We start from the raw sequence: 14,675 nt of genomic DNA, 5'->3' as shown, positions 1-14,675 counted from the left end.
AGAGCATACCATTTTAAGAAGAATTCAAAGTTTATTTGATGAAAATCAGGTTTGGAATGACTGAAACATCCAAATACAAAATGAAACAAAGCGATCGTAATAAAATGTGGGTCTCACACTTTATTACAATCGCTCTGGTTTGGATATCTCAGCCATTTCAAAACCAATTTTCATCAAATAAAGGTTGAATTCCTCATGGAATTACATGCTCTTTCATATTTCATAAGAAGTTTCTCATTATCTCACCAAAAAAATGTTAGAAACCTGAAATTAGGTCTCAACCAAAACTATACGATCCCTTTAATTTGTGAAGTAGAACAATTGACACTGGCAGTCGTAGGTCACGATGTAAAATTTTTAGCAATTTTACAAAAACTTGCAGATTACATAATGACAAATTGATATCTAACAAACTACCCATTGTGTAATTATAGCATAAAAAGAAAACAATCCTAATCATATTCCTCATGTATCAACCCCTCCATACATTTGCCAGAACCAACATTTTAAAAGATCCAAAGATAACCCTCCCTCCCCCTTCCATCTAAAAAAATCCAAGCCTTTTGGGGGTTAAATAGAATACTTACTACATATGTGACCGGCGACAACGGTTTCAGGCAATAGTCGGGAATTTTGAAAATTCATTTTTTCACTGAATCTCATTGCCCATTTCCCAAGCTTTGCATTGATATAAAACACTTGTATTCTTCGGCACCATAAGTGGGCATAGAAAGAGAAATAAAATGCACTTTTTAAGTTGTTAGCCTGACAAAATTGCGAGAAAACAGGCTTTGAAGATTCACCTCTTTCTCAAAGACAATGTCTGAGCGGCGATGAGAGGGGAGAATCACCCATCCATACGATGGTGCCAATCGATGTTAAGCTCCGCCTCTAGCAACCACATCGCCTTCTGATTGGCTCACTGAGAGAGTCAAATTTCCCGGGCACCTTCCCTGGAGCTCAGCGTATGGAGCCGAAAAACAATGCATTTCGCTCGGGTTTGTTTACCAGTACGTCTTTCAAGATGGCGAATACGATAATTGCACGTATGGTGTACATGTACAGTGTACATGTGTATGGTGCACGCATTACGCAATGGCATCCACATGCCATGGCCGTGTGCATGTAACAGGAGCGGTGGCGAATCCATACATTAACAAATCGCGTTTTCATTGTGGTGCCTTTTGAAGGCATAAGATTGCTAGTGCTGGCAAGGGTCACGCTTCCTATTTGTTTTGCTTTTACAAGACATGCATATGTTGCTTTGTTCGGTGGTGCTAATTAAATTAAAACAAACAAACAAACAAACACGACTCGTTAGTTTGGTGCGATCTTGACGTGTAGTATTTGAATATAATTGGTTACATGTGACCGCTCCTTTCCTCTCATCTACCTTCCATTGAGTCAGTCTGCTGTCATAATTTTTACTACATGTACAAGTAGACAAATTTGAGTATATTTAGTTTTCTTTTCACACGATTATGTCATGCTACATGATTTTTGTTTCACTTCCGTTGTTGAACGATTGCGGTAGAATAGTTTGGATAGAAAGCCAAACGAAGAGCACGCACTACAGAGCGAGCGTATGTAAACCACTATAGCAAGAACATGGAGCATGTAATCGTGCACGCGTGGACAAAGCATTCCCCAAACGCTGCAACTGGTGTCTCCGAAAGCCGAATTATGTAAATGTATGCGACGCACCAGCCAATCGCATGCGAGACCCTGCGCCGTAGCAACGCTGAGGATATTGGCGCGGCGTTCGAAAAAAGCTCGAAACTGACGACTGCGATCCAACATAGGGTGCTTAAAATTCCATTTTCGATAGGAAAAACTTAGTCTTATGCTATGAAATTTAGTGTAGATGTAGAAAACATATCAAAGATTCGATTTCTGCAAATAACCTAAATCGACAAAAATAATGGTCAAAATCTTTGTACCTCGCCTAGGAGGGAATTTGCTCTTGCGACTTTTGCGTGAAACCGTTGTCGCGGGTCACATATAGTATAGTGTGCGGCGGGTTTAAGACACCATAGCCAGTCATTGTAGTAAAGGATTGATTGATGATAAGGAATAATTTTCTTGGTATCGCATCGCAATTTGCTATGCATTTTTACACCACTGCTATACAAACTAACTTTTGTGTAGCAGTTTTCTTCCATAGAAGTGTGCAGGATACTGTTTGAAATATTGTTCATCAGCTGAAATTGCTAATCAAATTTGAGTTGGAAAATTATTCCTTGGATGACCAAACAAGCTTTTGCACATGCAGTCCTGACATGTTATACAATTGTATGTTGCAATGCATTGGGAATTATCCTGTCTTGGAACCAGTGATTTTAATCATCTTTGCTCCTGGTACTATGGTTTCTTTAAGATTGTCCAGAGAGGGACGGTGTATGCACGGATGTCACCTGATCAGAAAACACAACTCGTCGAGGCGCTGCAGAATTTAGGGTGAGAACACCAAGCAGAGGAAGGCATACTCTGTGTTTAGTTTCCTTCTTATTTCATGTGTTCTACTTGTGGATAAGCAAATGTCCCAGTATTGCTTTGTCTTTGTTGTGAGTGTTTTGAAGAAAACAACAAATACAGTTGAACCTCTCGTATCCGGACAAGTCGGGACCGGGGCTCATCCGGATAAGGGATTTGGCCGGATACGGGAGACTCAATGCTTTATACATGTACATTATACATACACATGTACTGATGTAGCCCATTGTAGTACCACATGTAGTAATGTGTATACTGCAACCTTTTCATTGTTACATTTGGGGATGTTTCGGGATGTTGAAATGTCTGAAGGTAAGCAATTTGGAAGGAAATTTGATGCAATGTATGTTAATCATATTGGAAGTAATACAGCTTGTATGTAATTCATGTGTGTTTGGGTAGGTGTTCTCAAGGAGTTGGGAATCCCCCTTTCTTCCCGTAATTATTTTTTAAAAATCACGGCGAGATTGCGTCCGGATAATAGAGAGATCCGGATAAAGGGAGGCCGGATAATAGAGGTTCAACTGTAGTTAGAAGAAAATTGATATGCAGATCTTTGAATGCTTTAAATACAAGCATGGACTATCTGAAATCCAATCAGCTGATATGCATGTAAGTCTAATGTGGGCCTGAATTATAATGCTGTGTCCATTATGATGAGAGCCCTGTTCATATGGGCTTCAGTTTTAAATATTTACATGCGCATTGTGATGCTCATTCAGAAACTGAATTCTAGTCTTCATAATAAAAAATGACTTGCTACACATATAATGGGGTTTATTTTCCTATAGACGGTGCTTACATGATTTGTATATGAGTGTTGGTGTGAGTGCATGAAACGGCTGTTTTGATTGATCACTTATTGCAGGTACTGTGTGGGTATGTGTGGGGATGGGGCCAATGACTGCGGGGCTCTGAAGACGGCCCATGCCGGCATCTCTCTTTCTGAGGCAGAAGCTTCGGTGGCATCACCTTTCACTTCCATGGTTCCCGACATATCGTGTGTGCCCACCGTCATCAGGTGAGCTTGCACTGGCATCATTGTCTAACATTTAAAATGTTACTCCATGCTCCGTGTGACTTGAAGTAATATCTTACAACTGGAACAATGGGGAGTCACTATATAAAGTTGGAAAGTAATAGAATTGCAAAGTTTCGCAAAGCTTCACAAATGGCAGCATTAGTAAGGATTACATCTTAACCCTTTCTGTGCCAGGGTCTTTGGACAGTGTGTACAATGCTATGGGGTTTTCTGTGCCAGTCAGGACTCTAAACGCACAAAGGGTTAAAGGGATAGTACAGTATTGGTGGAGATGAAAATTGGGCTTTTAACTTTTTGCGAGATACCAAGAAAACCTTTATGAAATAGTACAGAGCATACCATTTTAAGAGGAATTCAAAGTTTATTTTAAGAAAATCAGGTTTGGAATGACTGAAACATCTAAAAACAAAGTAAAACAAAGCAACCGTAATAAAGTGTGGGTCCCACACTTTATTAGAATCGCTCCGTTTTGGATATCTCAGCCATTTAAAAACCAATTTTCATCAAATAAAAGTTGAATTCCTCATGGAACGACATGCTCTTTCATATTTTATAGGAGGTTTCTCATTATCTCACCAAAAAATGTTAGAAACCTGAAATTAGGTCTCAACCAGAACAATACAATCCCTTTAACCTTGGATGCGGTTATTGCTTCACAATTCTTTCCTTGACCTGTGCAAGGTTCTTCAGCAAATTTTCTCTTTGGAAAAGAAAAGGCAGATCATAGCCTTTGCATCATGTGATTACAGACTTGTAGTAACTTTACAGCAATGACTCTGTAGGGCAAAGGGGCTTGTAATTGCAAAATTGTTGACCGAAACATGATGCTCAAAATACTGTAATGTCTATGTGAACAAATTTGACTGTTATAAGGATGTGACATCTCCTAGTACCTCCCGTCATTCCTTGGTAGAAGAGATTGTTTTGTTTGTTTGTTTTGTGTTTTGTGTTTTAGAATCCATCACATGATTGATGTTAAGTACTTGTCTATTTTCAGCTCACCTTTGACAGGATATGTATTTCATATACAGAGCAGACAAAGAAACAGAAATCTTGTGATGTGTTATTTGACGCAAACACAGAAATAAGTATATTTTTATGCTGTCCAGAATTCTCTTGTGAAAGTCAGAACTTGCATTTATATGTCAACATATATCTGGATATAGGGTGTTCAAGGATGCAACAGTTTTGTTTGATCTAGATGTTGAAATTGCTCATATCGGCTTTTAAATTAGTTTGACATTTTGTGTAGATTAGTTTAGTTTAGTTTATTGAACACCCTCCTGGGGTATGTGAGTACATCATAAACAAAAGTGATGTCTCTTTAATTGTACCATATTTTGTTATGTTTTAACATTGTCTTTTTACCAGGGAGGGTCGAGCTGCCCTCATGACATCCTTCGGAGTGTTTAAGTACATGGCTCTTTACAGCGTCATTCAGTTTGTATCCGTCATGATCCTCTACTGGGTGAGTTTGTTTGTCTGTCTGTTGTTTTGTTTGTTGGTTGGTTTGTCTGTTTAAGATGAGCACATACAGCCATCTTGTCTCATATTGCATCAGTGCTGATGTCAAAACGTTCAGACCATTTTTTGTTGGGTCAAAAGTGTGAAGTAGGTAATGTTCAAGGACTTGCTTTCTCAGGCCACACATTTACCTTGTATGCAAAATTATAGAAGAAAAGTAGAAAAATTGTAGAAAAGAAATAGCACTGGGCTATATAGGGAAGTGTATTTTTTCTTTTGTTAAGGGCAGTGCTATCATGATAATGATAATGTTTGAGAAACTTTGGCATCCCTCCAAGTATGTGAATTATCGATATCAAGTTTTATGAAATTTACGTTGGTACATGCGTACATTTTCATGTAAATGAAAGCAGCTTCTAGTAAACACGTAGGATTACCATTGTGTTGTTACTATGGGTATTGTAGGTAGTACTTTCAGTCTGTAATATGCATTTTTTTTTTTACTATAATCTGTCATGCTTTCCATCTTTCTGAAATTCCTCACTGTCTTGAGCTGGTTCAAAATTTTTGTAAAAATATATATCTTTTAGGGAGAGTTTGAAAGATAACGTGTAATGCACTTGATATTGTTTTAAACTCAGATTGACTCCAACCTCGGTGACTGGCAGTTCTTATACGTGGACCTTGTTATTACAACTACAGTGGCCATCCTGAGTGAGTTTGAGTTTTTTGTATCCACCGAATATTTCACGAGGTTTTTATTTTTTCGTGAATTTTACGAGTCGGATACTATTCGCAAATTCAAACACGCACGAAAGTTAACTCTGATCCCGACATGAATGTCATGTGCCTGCATACACTTCTCCGTTCAGTACTGTCCTCCACAATCGCAAATTTAACCACTCACAAAGTTGTTAGAAGTTCTGATTCGCGAAAAATTAGACTCTCTAAATATGTGGTGTATAATCGATAGTACCCCTGATTTCGTTTGTATGTGTGTATGTATATGTGTGAGTTTATACTGTGAAAGCTGTATTTTTGCCTGGGTTTAATTTTTTTCAAATTTTGCGATTCACTGTTGGGCCAAAAATGTAACAACACATGAAAATATCAACTCCTGATCTTGATTGCATTAAATTTGGGACAGGACAATATCAGTGAGCCCATTTTGCGGGCATTTGGCACCTTGTGGGCTGGGGCAAAACCATGGCCACGGTTGGCCAGAAACGTGCATGCTAGTAGGTCTAATGTTACGCGCATCCCTCTTTAGTGACAAACCTTAAGCATGAGAGAGTGCAGTAATCAAGGTTGCTGGGTGTGCATGCTGTGAGTATAAATGGGTTTGCACTACTAGTAGTTTCTGTGAATGTATATTGTGTTGGCTCTTGTGGGAAATACTACACAAACATGGCATAGTTCGTATTACTTAGTATTACTCACACCGCACTTACGTACGTTAGCCTCGTTGTCAAATCACAAAAACAACATCTCAAGAAAATGTCTATCACCTCATTCACAAAAATATCTGTACTAAAAAATCACAGCTTTTACAGTCTGTATGAATGTACAAATTGTATATGTTGTGTATGCATACATGTTGGTTCATTCGTGATGGGAGTATTCCCCCTTTGACAACTTGCCCTGTGTAGGTCTTCAAATTAAAAAAACAAATCCTACTAGTTTAACATGTATAGCTCTGAATGTTCCCTTATCTCATAGAAATAAAACACAGATGAAGAATAGAACGGGTTCTATTTGTAGCGGAACAATCCTGTTCTAATTGGCTGTACAAAATCCCCCATATGTTAGAGAGAGAGAGAGAAAGATAACTGGAGATATTTCATTATAAATTGCTGAATAAATCTGTGCAATTCTGAAGATAAAAGTCAAGAACATTGCAGAGAAAACTTATAGCAAACACACACTCACCAATTCTTACTAACTCACTGAATTAGGGCAACTTTTGTACATGTATAATTTGAACTAACAGTTAATTCTTGAAGCTGCAATTTTTGTTGCAGTTGTTAGCTGCTACAACTAAAACACTCCATTTTGTTTGATGTACCTTTCAGTGGGACGGAACAAGGCCTCCCCGAAGCTTGTTAAACAGCGCCCTCCAGGGAGCATCACGAATCCAACCATCCTCCTCTCTATCATTTGTGAGATGGCGATGGTGTGTGCCGTTCAGACCACCGCATACTTTCTCCTCTTTTCTCAGCCATGGTAAGATATATGCTATCTTTTTCTAGATTTTGATTTTAGTTATAGTTGCGGCTTGTCTTTTCTTTGTAAGTTCTTCATTTTTACTTTCATTTTGCCTTTTGCTGCATAGTCTTCAAGATATAGGGAAGTTCTGTTACAGGGTGAGTCAATTTAGGAAATGGGATTAAGCTCAAAGGTCAAATGTGAAAGGGATGGTATAGATTCAGTTGAGATGGGGCTTTAGGTTTCCAACTTTTTGTGAGATAATGAGAAACCTGTTATGAAATCTGAAAGAGCATGCAAGTCTAAGAGCAATTAAAAGTTTATTTGATGAAAATAGGTTTTGAAATAACTGAGATATCCGGAAACAAACAAGTCCTAAATAAAAGGTGGGTAAAGGACCACATTGTTTTTCATCGTTTTTGGATATGTCATCCATTTCAAAACCGATTTTCATCAAATAATTCTTTCATTCCTCGTAGAATTTTTAATATTTCATGTAAGTGGTTTCTAATTATCTTGCCAAATATTAAAATCTGAATCCCCATCTCAACGAAAATTTACCATTCCTTTAATGACAATGTCTGAAACAAGGGTCACCAAATCGTGGAGATGTCTGTGTGTAAGACGTAGTGGAGCTCAGAGTTCAAAAGACGTGTTGAAATATTGATAGTACCACATCATTTACTTTCTTTCTGCTGTGTCGCCTCAGGGCGGTGAGTTGGCTCAGTCGGTAGCACGTCTGGCTCTGACCCATGCAACCCAGGTTCGAACCCGAGTCTGGACTGAGTAATGTTGTTTGTAATCATACCGTCCCCTCTAGCAAGAGGCAAAACACTCTGTCCCTCGGATAGGACGTAAAATGGAGATCCCGTGTGTGAGAGAGTCACATCTCATGCATGTAAAAGATCTCGCTTCATTCATTCATCGCAAAGAGCAGGGTGTTTAATCCTATGAAGTGGTCCCGCCTCACACCCAACTGGACCCCATGGAAGACCAGCTTACATAGCTGAATATAGGCTATCCAGCCATCTTCTCAGATGGAAAATGAACAAACAAACAAACATGAATCTCTGTCTCCTTTCTCAGGTTCACCCCCTTGGAGCATCACTCCGACCCCGACAAGAACATCTTCTGCTACGAGAACTCCGTCGTGTTCCTCGTCTCCTCCTTCCAGTACATCATACTGGCTGCGGCCTTCTCCAAGGGCGCCCCCTATCGTCTTCCAATTTGGTCCAATGGTGAGTCTGGAATCTGGTGACAAAAGTGCCAGCAAAAGTGTCCATTGAACACTTCTTTTTAGAATAAGTTCTCAAGTAATGGACAGATGACAAGAGTGGAAATGCTGCAGGGTCCCCTGCCCTTCACTTAAAAAAAAAAAAAATGAGAAAAAATGCTCAAAACCTGGTACCATGGGAACACACGGGTGGCCTGATTGAATTCGCTGCCCACTAGATACACTAAAAAACGACAAATAGCATCCATTAGTGAAAATATGCATCAGAGCATTCAATCATAGGTAATGGTCAAATCCATTTTAGATTCTTCAGCTGTGTCTATGCTTCGATGAAGCTGTACACAATTCGTCACAAGGATTCTCGAATATGTCTATACCAGGCCAGCCTTTCCCTTATATGGTATCCCCCATGCTGCCGAGTCTTCATAAAGTATGCCATGTATGAGAAAATAGGAAGATGAATTAAATATATTTAAACTTTATGAAGAATATCTACCGCTACGTACTAGACTCAAATATTTGTATCTTTTTTAACTTCATTCTTCAAAGGGGCGACAGTTTAGATTAACCCATTGAGGACGAGTCCCAAGTATACTCTGGCAAGTGTCTATTGGAAATGTGTGTTGTAGCAAAATCGGCCCGTCCCCTCAATGTGTTAATCTATGATTTTGTGCCTCTTTGAAACATTAATTTTCCAGAGGGTCCGTTTTTTTACTGTTCTTGTGTGCATGTCAGTTGTTCAGTCATCATGATTGAGAAACTCTACAGTATTATAAGTTAGAAGTTGTGACAGAGAGTAATGTTGTAAGTGTGCAATGGTGTATTCTGTGCAGATTTCTGATGTAGAAGTAAAACAAAATTGCAAAATCATGATACTGCATTGGGAATCAAATACAAAAAGAAAAAAATAGAAGGAAAGAGGATGAAAAGGAGCTGGAAAAAAGCTGTTAGGTTTGATTTGAGGAATGTATGATTTGTTCTCTTTGGGTGTATGTGTTTCAAACCATAAATCACTTGGTGTTCTGTGTTTGACCTCATCCTGCCCTGTGTTGTTTGTGTTGTCTTTAATCATCCTGCTGTAAAGAATGTGTAACTGGTTCTCTTTAGGCGTCTGTGTTTACCATAGAGAACACGGTGTCCTGTGTTTTATCTCGTCCTGCCCAGTGTGATATGTGGTGTCTTTAAAGGACAAGTCCACCTTCATATACATAAGGATTGAGAGAATGCAGCAATATTAGTAGAACACATCAGTGAAAGTTTGAGGAAAATTGGACAATCCGTTCAAAAATTACGAATATTTTAAGTATCTGCGCAGTCACTGCTGGAAGAGAAGACTACTACAGTGTATGATGTCACATGCGTACAACTACATAAGGAAAATAAAAAGAGAATTTCACAAAACTTTACTTTTTGAATAAAGTGCACAGTTCTTCGACTTGCTACTAACGTATGTTAAGGGTAATATTATTTCCCCTGCCTTCTGAAAGAGAGATGTCGAGTGTTCTTTTGTTATGCTAGAAAAATGGAAATATGTTGAATTTTCTTTATTCTTTCTTTATATCGTTGTACTCATGTGACATCACAAGCTATAGTAGTCTTTTCATCCAGCCGTGACTGAGCAGAAACTTCAAAAATTCATAACTTTTTAACGGATCGTCCGATTTTGCTCAAACTCGCACTGATGTGTTCTACTAATATTGCTGCATTCACTCAACCCACATGTCTATGAAGGTGAACTTGTCCTTTAATCATCCTGCTTTTCGTGCTCTTAGGTGCTTGTGTTTACCATTAAAATGACATGGTGTTCTGTGTTTTATCTCATCCTGCCCAGTGTTATATGTGTTGTCTTTAATCATCCTGCTTTTCGTGCTCTTAGGTGCTTGTGTTTACCATTAAAATGACATGGTGTTCTGTGTTTTATCTCATCCTGCCCAGTGTTATATGTGTTGTCTTTAATCATCCTGCTTTTCGTGCTCTTAGGTGCTTGTGTTTACCATTAAAATGACATGGTGTTCTGTGTTTTATCTCATCCCACCCAGTGTTATTTGTGGTAGCTCTCATCATCCTGGTGCTGATGACGTCAGTGATGATGTTCCTCCCGGTCCACTGGGGTTTCCTGGAGAACAACATCCAGCTCCGACAGATTGCCCCCGTCAGCCTCAGCTTCACCCTCTTCTTGGCTGCTCTCGTGCTCTTCAACTTCCTCTTCGCTTTCGTATTTGAGGTACACCATCCTCTTTAGTCACTTTAGTGTCAGTTTAGAACACCCCTACAGAATGCACATCAATGAGCTTACCCCTTGATATGAGTGTGCCAGACTAGAATAAAAAACAAATGGATTAGGTGATATGTTCTTGAATATTTCCATACTTTTAGTCCTCCTGTTGTTGATGATGCATTCTTCTTTTATTTTTATTTTTCTTCCTGATCTTCATTCTTCAACTTGGTAATTAATGGATTACTTTGAGCCTTAATCTTTTGATTAATTCTAATTGCTAGCATTGGCGTGTACAGTTGAATAAAGCATGGAGATAACAACAGAATATCCCAAGATGCCTGTAGAGTGGCATAGAGACATATTTTACGATTTCTGGCAAGTTCTAGCTGGTAGATTTCTGGGATAATGAGTCTTTAATATTTTTGCCTCATCTTTTCGTCTCTTCCACAGACTTTTGTCTTTGACACAACCACCTTTAAGAAGTGCATTCGACCCTTATGCTGCAAGCGGCAACCTAAAAACCGGTACAAGCTGGTAGAAAGGGCCATTGTAAGTGACCCCACGTGGCCACCGGTCGGGCACACCACCGAAGCAAGCGGCAAAATTTTCAGTGGCAGTGTCAATACATGAAATAGGTTGATGCACATTCAGCTCACATTGGGCATTGTTTTATCTTTATGTCTTACTGTCTTTCTCAACACAGAGGTTACTATATGGCCTTGCCATACATGTCACCTGTGGATAGATTATTTGTGTGTAGAAATATAAGAAATCACCAGTGTGTTAATCATTATTATTGGCCTGTTTATGTGAATTACACATCTCATTGTCTTTGTTGAAGATTATGTTTGAAAAACATTGATTTGTAGCATTATTTTCATATATACTTCTTTTTCGGGGAGGGGACAGAAGGGTAAGTCAAATGCGACCAAACTGTACATGAGCAGCGAAACTGTCTCTTGTCACAATTATACTTGTTGGATTTTCATGACATAACTAAAGGCACCCTTTAAGAGTCTTATGTTCATCATTGAAAAGTCCCAGCAAATTGGTCGCTTTGTAATGGAGCCAGCTCAGTTTCATACAATACAAGGGGAATGTGGTATTCGGTGATGATGAATATCATAGTAATAACATTGTAATAATGATAATATGAATATATTCACTGATTTCATGATAGTAAATGTGTCAGCATGAGTATTGAATGTGCAACATGTACACAAAGTTAAAGCAATCTCATGATAGAATGAGAATCATCACCTCTATGATAGAATGTTTTTTGCATAAAGTACCCAAACTGAGTAATGGTATATGATTATAAGAAGTTGAATAAAAAATAGTTGCAATGCACAATATCTACTTATTAAAATAAAAGAGAAAAAAGAAGTTTTGTATTGCTTTTTGTGGGAAGGGCTAGTGATGTGGCTTTTCTGAATACTGCGTGTGCTGTCATGAATCTCATCCAAATATGTGGCTTATTTCTGTACTTAACAGCCATAACAAACAAATGAAGGAATTAGTATTTATTGATTTTGAGTTTGAGGTAGAATTTTTCTCTTGCACTTGTATTTCATTGACGACTTGCGCCCAGTGTTTAGGTTTGATGTACCAACACGCAGAGCTGCAATCATGTCAAGAGAGATAAAAGCGAGATGCTGCCGGGAAAGCGCCGGTCATGGATCACCATTGGGTTGTTAAAGGACAAGTTCACCTTCATAGACATGTGGATTGAATGACTACAGCAATATTAGTAGAACACATCAGTGAGAGTTTGAGGAAAATCGGACAAGTCGTTCATCCAGCAATGACTGCGTAGATTTTTTAAGAATTCATAACTTTTGAACGGATTGTCCGATTTTCCTCAAACTCTCATTGGTATGTTTTTTACTAATATTGTTGCATTCAGTCAGTCCACATGTCTATGAAGGTGAACTTGTCCTTTAAGGAGCTTCTGCATGTTTTGTCGTGAATGGTGCAATCAGACCTGGGCCCTGTTTCATAAAGCTGTTGGTAAAGTTACGAACAACTTACGAGCGACTGGTGATCAGTTCTTGTGCTGAATTATGGAAATTCTGATAAGTATAGCACATCAGAACTGATCACCAGTCGCTCGTAAGTTGTTCGTAACTTTACCAACAGCTTTATGAAACACCCCCTACTTTAGAGAGACTTTATGTGAAGAGTTTTATTACAAAAGGTGGTAACTCCATTCTTTTTAATTTGAGATATTTGAGTATAAAGCTGCCAAAAACAATGACAGTGATAACAAAATATGATATATTTTTCATTATAACTTCAAGAATATTGTTATGAAGTAAGTGGAGTATCACTTGAAAGGTGTTATTTTGCTCTATGTGGTGATGGACTTACTCTTGGTTATTTGAAAATGTTGCTTAATCCATTTTGCAATAAAACTTCATTTGGGTAGACTTATACACTCATTCCTGTGGCTTTCAGAATTGCACAAAGACGCCAATGAAAGGGCCTATTCCTTCACGGGTAGTTACACAGAAAGTTTAGGCTCTAAGTAGTTTTATATTTACCATATCTGTTCACTTTTTGACCCCCCCCCCCCCCCCTTAGCATGAACTTTCTCGAAGTGAGATTGTAAGAAATTGAATAAATGCTTTAATCTTACACTCACTGCATGTTAATGAGTGTAAGGTAAGGTTAAAAACTTATCTTTTGAACAATGCATTCTGTGTTTGAATGATGTATGTTGTGATTATTACTTTGTAATGCGTAGTATAGTACAGCACTGTATATTATTATAATAGCTGCGCGATATAAATGTTCTTTAATATCATTATTATTATTACTGTTATTATTTTATCATCATCATCATCATCATCATCATCATCATTATTATGTGACTCTGCAACCCTGCAATTCAGGTGTGGCTAAAAAAATCCTTTGCAAGCTTGAAGTGCTGATTGGCACAGAAAACCCCACAGTGTTGTGCACCCTGTCCAAAGTCCCTAGAACAGAAAGAGTTAAACTCTGCCCCCCCCCCCCCCTTCACAAATGCATTAAACTTATCGAGAGGCTGAGCACAATTTGATTTCACAAGTCTGTATATCTTGCTATGTATGAAGTCTATCGCATCATCTAAAGTACGTGTGTAGAGGAGAATTTACCCCTATGGAAGCTGTTGAAGCAGAAATCTAGTACATGAATATCTTTTGCATTTGTAAGTGTTCACTGATCAGTCACTGTCATTTTACTGTTTTGCTTTCAACAAATATTTAAACAAATATCTCCTTGAAGTAAAGTCTCTTTATTTACTGGGTAGTCATTATTGAAAACAAAGATGAAAAATATATCTATTTGTAGATGTACATAAGAATTCTTTATAACGTCTTATAAATGGAAATTCAAAGCCTTGTATATTTATTTTGTTGATGAATGTTTATCTTTAGCATCTCAAATTTATATGTTAATGTACTATATTCAGATATTTTCTACGTAATGTTTTATATCAATAATATATGTGTATTTTTGGAGGAAAAACAAATCACGTTCAATGCTTCTGTGTAGGTATCAGAATTGCATTTCTTTCATTCTTATTTCAATGTAATCATCAAAACAATTGCATATAATGATGTTTGTAGAACTGAGAAGATTGTTAAGCACCTGTGAAGTGTCATATTGAAATTACAATATATCTTGAGGTTTGAGCTAGTACATGTACTGGTGTTGCAAACTGATTTTGATGATTTATGTTTCATGTTCTTTGCAATATCAATGTTTTGTGTAATTGCTCTCTAGGTGGCATGTGCACATGAAATTTGTGCCTTGATTAATGATACATATCATCATATTAACAAATGCACTGCAGTTGTTATGTTTGTTCTATTTATTTTGTGTGTACATCTGTATTTGCTAAAGTCATGGTGAATGTGGAGTAGATATCTGCTTCAGTGTTCAGAAATGATGTACATGTAATTTAATATCCAGATCAGGTGCGACCGTGCGAAGATAATCAGATTCCGTCAATCAATTTCTCGGATTTACATTTC

At 38.0% G+C, this 14,675-nt stretch overlaps 1 protein-coding gene across 1 annotated transcript in view; it reads left to right on the top strand.

Annotated features, from left to right (window-relative positions):
- Nucleotides 1-11,286, top strand: part of LOC139734000 (polyamine-transporting ATPase 13A3-like) — a 45,502-nt gene extending 34,216 nt beyond the window's left edge. The window contains exons 22-29 of the mRNA XM_071644807.1: nucleotides 2,378-2,457; nucleotides 3,362-3,514; nucleotides 4,907-5,003; nucleotides 5,641-5,713; nucleotides 7,072-7,222; nucleotides 8,291-8,442; nucleotides 10,478-10,662; nucleotides 11,107-11,286. Coding sequence (XP_071500908.1) covers nucleotides 2,378-2,457; nucleotides 3,362-3,514; nucleotides 4,907-5,003; nucleotides 5,641-5,713; nucleotides 7,072-7,222; nucleotides 8,291-8,442; nucleotides 10,478-10,662; nucleotides 11,107-11,286 — 1,071 coding nt within the window. The remainder of the gene's footprint in view (nucleotides 1-2,377; nucleotides 2,458-3,361; nucleotides 3,515-4,906; nucleotides 5,004-5,640; nucleotides 5,714-7,071; nucleotides 7,223-8,290; nucleotides 8,443-10,477; nucleotides 10,663-11,106) is intronic.
- Nucleotides 11,287-14,675: the final 3,389 nt, after the last annotated feature.

The sequence above is a fragment of the Diadema antillarum genome, unplaced genomic scaffold (assembly GCF_040938485.1).
Source record: "Diadema antillarum isolate AM-2024a unplaced genomic scaffold, OU_Dant_1.0 seq00000507_RagTag, whole genome shotgun sequence".
Lineage (NCBI taxonomy): Eukaryota > Metazoa > Echinodermata > Echinoidea > Diadematoida > Diadematidae > Diadema > Diadema antillarum.
The sequence above is the reverse complement of the archived record's forward strand: the minus strand, read 5'-3'. Positions and strand labels throughout refer to the sequence as shown.